Below are 7,333 nucleotides of genomic sequence, written 5' to 3'. Positions count from 1 at the left end.
GGGCCAGGAGCCTGGACACAATAATCTATCAGCTGCATCACCAGCAGAGTGAAGCTGTGAGATGGAAATACGTCCTTCCCCTCTACCATGTGCACAGCCCAGTCACGGGAGGGTGCTCAGCTGTGAGAAACAGCTTTCTTTCAGTAAGAGCAACCATGCACAAATTAAATTTTTCCATTATTTTAACTGCTGAGGGGGACGGAGTGAGATACAGGGAACACAGGGCCCTCATTCTGCTGGAAGGGGCAGGTCTTGGCAGCAGCTGAGATGCTGGGGCAGCTCCCACCCTAGCCTCTGCCCCTTCCTCCCCAGGGAGAGAAGAAGCTGTGAAGATGTTCATGTTATCTAACAGAGGAGAGATCTCAAATGTATCATGACTCACTCACCTTTCAAAGCTGACAAAAAAAACCCAAACTCAAAACCCAACACAACTTAAAAGATGGAGGAAAGAAATAGAAGAAAAAATAGTGGCTGAAGGTTTGGTGTCTGGTTTGGTATGCGTCCGGGAAGGCAGCCAGATGCAGATGGGAGTACAGGCTGGACAGCCTGTGGCCACTGCTGCACTCCTACCCTGTCGCTGGCATCCATCAGCCTGCTGGGAAGGGGAGGACAGCACTCTGAAACTGAGAGCGAGCGGAGCTGGCACCACCAAAACATCGCTGCCGTCTCTGTTAACCAGAGCAATGTGCCTGCTCAGCCAGAAGGATGGACCTCGACAGAAGCCTTTCACTTGGTGTAGCACTGCCTCTCTTGACCTCTCCTGGGGAGGAAGTTTTGGGAAGTTTCCCCAACTGGGAGAAATAATTTCCTCAATGGAGATGACTCCCATTCTCCACTTTCCTGGCACAGGTGGAGGAGATGGTAGTTGGGTCTGTAGAGGTACAGAGGTGTTTTTATTTGCTACTTGCACTGAAAGAGCAAAATACAGGATGGTTATCAAACAGTGAATTCTTGCAGTTTCTGTTCTCTTGTGATCTGCCCTTGTTATCTCAGCTTCCAGATTAAAAAGGATTAGATACGGGCATATGCTGTGAGATTTTTGAAGTCACTGAGGGCCGTCTCAAGCATAAAGATGTCCCATACTCCCCCTCTCATTAAAATGTTGCTTTCCATCTTAAAAACGAGGGTTTTTTGCTCCTGTGCTCTGAATATGGTGCTGGTCCAGAACCACACAATGTAATAGAATCATTGCAGGGTAACTCAGGCAGGAGAGGACATGTGGAGGTCATCCTGCTCCAAGCAGGATGATTGATGAGGAAGGTCCTCGCACTTTCCCAACATGTCCTTTGTGACCACTTGTACTTGTGCAGGAGGTGCTTCTTGCTCCCCTCAATCTTGTCCATGTTCTGGATGTCTTGCTGTTGAGTTTAGTAATGTAACATCTGAATTTGAAACCAAACAAATGTGCTTCCCCTGGTTGTACAACCTGGAACACAGAGAGGGTTAGTCTGCTTCCAGGAAGAGGTGGCAGATTTTGCAAGAATCCAGTAGGCTGGGATGGGAAAAACATCAGGATCAAAGACAGTTGGTCCAAGGGAAGCTCCAAACCAGCCAACGCTGAGTTTTGTCTGTGTGGTTCAGCCGCTGGCTGGCTGCCACCTGCACGCTGCCTGTAAAGTTACCAAATGACAAAGGATTTGCCAGAATTGGCATCACAAAAGTGAATTACCAGACGAGAAGCCAGCATTAGGTGTGCTGAGTGCATTGCTAAGGCCTCTCTTTTTAGGCATCGCGCCTCAGTTGAGTTCAAAGCATGGATTGTGGCATGATAGGCAGACACTCGAGCTCTGTCCAAACAAGGTCCAGAGGTTTAGATGCTCAGCATTTAGGTGCTTGCAAAATATGTTGACCCCTGAGGCTCATGATAAAATCTAAAGCTCCCTTTGAAAGTTAAGTGTTTAAAATGAAGGAGCTGGTGTCCCATTGATCTGCTGCCAATGTTTTAACAAGGGGATGCCACAAGTATTTCCCTGTGTGAATTTTGCACAGTGAATGAGGAGAGACTATATAACTCATTTTCTCATGTTTGCACAAAGAAGAATTTTCCAGCCAGCATCAAGAAAAGAGAGGGCAGCATCGTGAAAAGTAAAGAAAGGAATAAAGTCTATGTGCATTAGAAATCGTAAATAAATACAGATACTTATGCCTAGAAAATCAAGGTCTGTGTATGATTCAGTGAGAGTTTATCCTAGAGGTGGGGAGAGGAAGCCCACAGCTCTTCTCCTCCAGGGATTTTTCTTTTTTAAATTATTGACACTTTATACAATCTGCTGCTCTTCTAAATATAATTTTATTAGCATGAGAAGCCACTTGGCAGCAGAAAACTAATGCTGGTGAGTTCACAGTTTTCAAGACAAAGCGTTCTCTTAGAAGGAAGAAGAAAGAGACTGATTTGGAAAGAAGAGCCTTGCAGCTTCTGCCTAAAACCAGCCTCCACCTGCCATCTTCTTGTTGCGGGCTTAAATGGAGCAATATTCCCTAGCCTCAGCTTGTTTGTCTCTGGTTTCCAAAGGAGATGAGGCATATGCAGTCACGCTGTTCACCAGCTCTCCTGTCACCCTCCCACAATAACCTCTGAGAGAGGAAGGAACATGTCTACGGAGGCTGGGTAAAGAATAAAGGCGCACACAGTCACCCACCCCCCGGGATGGGGAGAGTTGGGCAGGAGCCCATGGGCAGTTGTGCTGCTTGGCTGCCCAGCAAGTGTGTGCCAATTTGTCAGGCAGGACGGGACAGAAGAGCTATGGCTGCAGGGGACAGGAGGACAAAGCCCATAGGAGCCGTGGGAATCCCTGCTCCGACACAGGGAGCACCTTGCTTCCCAGGAGGAGGGTGATGTAACAGCACAGCATAGGGAAGCCATGCATTAGGCTCTAGCACGGCTGTATCAAAGCGCTTTTCTGGGTATTATGGAAAAAGGAATCAAGCCAAAGAATCATGCTGAGTTTTATTTTATTGAGCAGAGGCGGCGGAGATGAGGGCAAGCTGCTCCCGTGTCCATGCGCAGGCATCTGCAGCCGTTGCTGACGGGGGCTCAGCTGTTGCTGTTTGGTGACAGTGAGGACTCAGCATTTGCCCAGGTGCTTCAATCTTATTTTCCCTCCACTTCTCCTGTAAAGGGAGCAAGACAGACTTAGACAAAGCAATGTTTGACAGACACAGAAGCATGGGACAAGGAGTTTATCTGTCCGAATATGACCGTTTGCCTGACTCATGCTAGCATACCATGGTCCCTCACAGGGAACATCAAGCCATTTTCTCCTCTCCTTGCTATTCTCCGATTTCCCCTAGGATAAGGCAGCCCCGAGTGCACACCAAATGTTAAGGACTGCTAAGGAGAAACTGATGTTTTGCAAGCACATTCAGCCCAGGGGTGCTGGCTCCTATTGGATCTCCTTTAAAAGATGGCAGAGCTCAGGCAAAGGAGAAACTCGGGCTTTTCCTCTGAGATTTTGTGTCTTGTTCCACAAAGTCCATTCAGACTTTTCAGGAATAACTTGGCACAGCTCAGCTCCCGCATTCCTCCAGACACTTCTCAGTATCCACAAGTGTGGGCAGTGAGAGTTGCAGCCTGTGGCATATAGTGGGAAATGTGCATCAATTTAGTGTGTGCAGAAGGTACAGGCAGGATGCAATTGCCTCCCAGGCCCCGTGCTGCCTTTCGGCATGGCAACCAGCAGCATGCAAAGCCTAGAAATGAATTAAAATTAACTTGCATTCACACAGCTCCATTCCAAGGAGGAAATATTCCACTTGGCACGATTCAGGGGCTGGTCCATACAAGAGGAGCAGCCTGGATGCAGGGTCTCCCCTCCATGAAGAACGTCGTTACATACATGAAAACGAAGACAACTCTTTCTGTTATTTCGATCCCCTCTGCTTTCACTTACAGCACTGCCTTGCAGAAGGCACACTTATTTCCATACGTGATGCCATCCGTGCCGCAGTGAGGGTTGGACTCCCTCGTGCAGTACACGTTTCTGTTTATAAACTCTCTACAAATCTGCAAAAGGAACAAAAAAAAAAACCAACCACCTTTCAGGAATCTCATACTCTTTCGTTCACTTTCCAAATTGGATACAAGGTCACTGATATAATGCTTTTTCTGACAAGAGGACTAAAGTGGCAGTGATGACACTGTCTATTTACTGAAAGAAAAAGCCCTCTCAGAAATGAGCAGAAGCAGTGTTTCAGGGAAATCTTTGCCCCATGTTTGAGGAGAGAAACTGTGGTCATCTGGGAAAAGTCTTGATCTCCCAAAGACAGGAGTGGATTAGCCTAGGCATGTGGGAGAAGAGTCAGCATTGATGCTCTTTCAGGCATTTGGCGCCAAGTTAACTCACTGCTGCATGGCTTCATGCATCTTGCGAAACTGTGCACTCAGCCTGGTGCTTGCAGAGCTTTCTGCCTTCCCAGAGGAAGGAGGAGAAAGCCACAGTCTGTGAGGAAATAAAAACGGTGTCCAGGAAATGTACAGGTATTTTGTGTCTGGACAAGTCCCAGTGATGGACCTTGTTTGGGGGATAAAACACTCTCAGGAGTCCATTTGTTTCTTGAGAAGATTGGACAGTGGAGCAAAGTGGATAAAAGTGGTGCTGCATACAAACACAACCCTGTGCAAGCACTCTAGACCTAACCATGGGAAGCAGTTGCTAAACCAACCATCTATTTCCCTGGTCTACTTGCTGATGTGGCCACACATAACATCCCCTGCACAACGGTGAACTCCCCAAAGCGCTGGGACTTCTTGGAAGGACCTACCTGCTCGCAGCAGACAATAAAAACTGTTTACCACGCACCAAGATCTTGGTTACAAAACCACGCCTCTAGAAAATGCAGATTCAGTAAGAAGAGGAAACAGCTGCACTAACCTCTTCAATGTCTTGACCTGCTACATCTGGAATAAAAGAAACCAAAAAAAAAGCAAACAGAGATTTTACATGTCAGCATTATTTTCTGATAGAAGCTGAACTAAAGTCACAAACCCTTTATGCAAACCACAGTGAAACACACCAGGTTTTCCTACTCCTTCATCCTGTGCGGCGGAGGAGGGGGCAGGAAATACATTATCTAAATTGCTTTTCAGTATTTTGCTTTTTTGAAAAATGTTACTAAAATACCATGTAATCAGTCACTCAGCTGCTAACTGCACCTCAGACACATAACCCAATCTCCTGGAAGGCAGCCACTCCCGGAGAAGCGAGCTGCCATATCGGATCTGGAGCCACGCTCAACAGAGATTTTAAAGCAATATTGACTTTTAAGGCTTTTAGGCTCCTGCACCTCTGAACAATGAAAATGGCTGATACTGCTAACAAGAGTGTACCATGGAGAAGGAGAAGACCCTGTGGTCAGCTTTACAGCCATCCTCAGCACAGCACAGCCCAGACATGCTCCCAGAACAAGTTCATTCCGGGCGAGATACAAAGAGATGTCATGGGGTGATACAGAGCAGAACAGGCAGTGCCGGTCAGTAAGAGTGCAAAAATACCCGCTGTAACCACGGGGTCTGATCTTGAAGCTAATCAGTCCATCCTCTTAATATTTCTTTACTGCAAAGACTGCAGTCGGGCGCACAGGTTGAGTCATAACTACGGGACAAGACAACCCTGTGACGTCTCTAAGGGGGAGCCTGACACTCAAGAGTGGGTTGAATGCAAATTTGCAGAATATGGGTCACAACACTGTAGGACAAATACCCAGCATCTCACAGGGCAACGATGCAACAGAGGTTCGGGTGCGAGGCTGTACCTGCTGGGTTAGTGGCGTCACTACCAGCCGTGATGCTGCCCAGGTGGCTCTGGGCAGGAGGGGACCTGGGACAGGAGATGGGACGACCTGGTCCTACACTCGGGCCCCCACACATTGGAAATCCCACCCAACCCTCAGTCAGCCAGACCATCATCCATCAACTCACCCTACTCCTTCTGCCAGTTGTATTGCCCTTCGGTGTTTTAGCCCTGGCGCTGGTGTATTTATCATGTCCTCGGGTTAAGCTAGGCTGCCCTAATTGTAAAGTCACTGTTATGGCTATCTGCATATTATTTACAAAATAGCTCATTAGGAAGTTTTTATAAATATTACATGCGGCTACAGAAGACTTTGTGATGAAGTCTCTTGACATCTGTTTATTTTATAGGAGATCACAGAGTTTGCTGCTACTCTGCCTGGCCTTGGAAGGAAGCTTCACCACTCTGACGGAACCCAGTCCCAATTAAGACTCAATTAGAGACAGATGAATATTTCATAAAGAATAATGTGTACGAAGTAAATTCACCTCTTTTTCCATGCACAGCTTGCAATTTTCTCAAGTGAATTCTTTATTCAAATTATTCACAGAAAAACAAGTATAAATAATTCTTGTTCTGCACATTCTTCAATAACTGTCACCACAAACCTTGCAGAGCTGGGTCAGCTGGACACAAGCAATTGATAACACTGATGTGACCTATATGTTCACAAATCATCGCTCAGCTTCCCCAGATCATCAGAGAGATGTGTAAATCTCCAGATAAATAAATGCTGGATCTTTTTAATTTGCCCTCTTTGTTCTGGCTCCTTGAGGACATCTGAATTTAATTTTCAAGCTTTTCTCTGCAACATAAACGAAAGCTGAAACTTTCATCTAATTACATTTCCACATCTCCAAGGAAAACACCAAATACCAAGATGCTTAGGATCAAAACGAGAGCTGATGACCCTGAGGTGAGCGAGTTTCTTCTCTAACTGGTTCAGCAAAACTCTCCAGTGAACATTTCTACCGAAAATTCATAATTACACTCTGCTTTGGTACATTTGCTGAAAGAGCCACTTAGAATTTGCTCGCTCTGTCTCCCAGTGACACCTCCACTGCGTTATTCACTGCGGAGGCATAAGAGGAGTGGAAATATGTCATATGAGTGAGCAAGTCCCGCAGATATTTTCTACTTGCTCAGCTTTATCTTCAAGCCTGTCATCCGGTGATCAAGGCTCTCCGAAGTTTGCTGTTGTCAGGAAAGGTTTTGGGTTTTTTTTTTTTTCCCTAGGCTAGGGAGAAGATCACTTACCCGAGAAGAAAGAGAGCAGCAGCAGGCTGAGAAGCACTAAGGCACCTGTTGCCTTCATGCTGCAGGTAACTCTTTAGTCCAAGCCAAGCGATCTGTGCGGGAGGTGTCGTCTCAGCACCGGAGCCCACAGTGTGCACACAGACCTGCCTTTCTGTGTATTTATGCGTCCAACCGTAGCTGTGCTCATTCCCCACCTTAATTGTGAGAACTTCTCCACTTTGTTTCTAAAGCCATTATTGGTCCTGGCCACGTTTATGGTGCTTTAGGAATGCTGCCCTGTCCACATC

At 46.7% G+C, this 7,333-nt stretch overlaps 1 protein-coding gene across 1 annotated transcript; it reads right to left on the bottom strand.

Moving 5' to 3' along the window:
• Positions 1 to 3,065: 3,065 nt before the first annotated feature.
• On the bottom strand, positions 3,066 to 7,104 carry LOC141949525 (serine protease inhibitor Kazal-type 6-like). The gene is made up of 4 exons (XM_074883222.1): positions 7,047 to 7,104; positions 4,872 to 4,897; positions 3,891 to 4,003; positions 3,066 to 3,111 (listed from the first exon to the last, which is right to left on the bottom strand). The coding sequence occupies exons 1-4, from the start codon at positions 7,102 to 7,104 to the stop codon at positions 3,066 to 3,068; spliced, it is 243 nt and encodes an 80-aa protein (XP_074739323.1).
• Between the last annotated feature and the right edge of the window lie 229 nt (positions 7,105 to 7,333).

This window comes from Strix uralensis, chromosome 14 (genome assembly GCF_047716275.1).
Source record: "Strix uralensis isolate ZFMK-TIS-50842 chromosome 14, bStrUra1, whole genome shotgun sequence".
Classification (NCBI taxonomy): domain Eukaryota; kingdom Metazoa; phylum Chordata; class Aves; order Strigiformes; family Strigidae; genus Strix; species Strix uralensis.
Note: the sequence above shows the minus strand (reverse complement) of the source record. Positions and strands in the feature narration are given on the sequence as shown.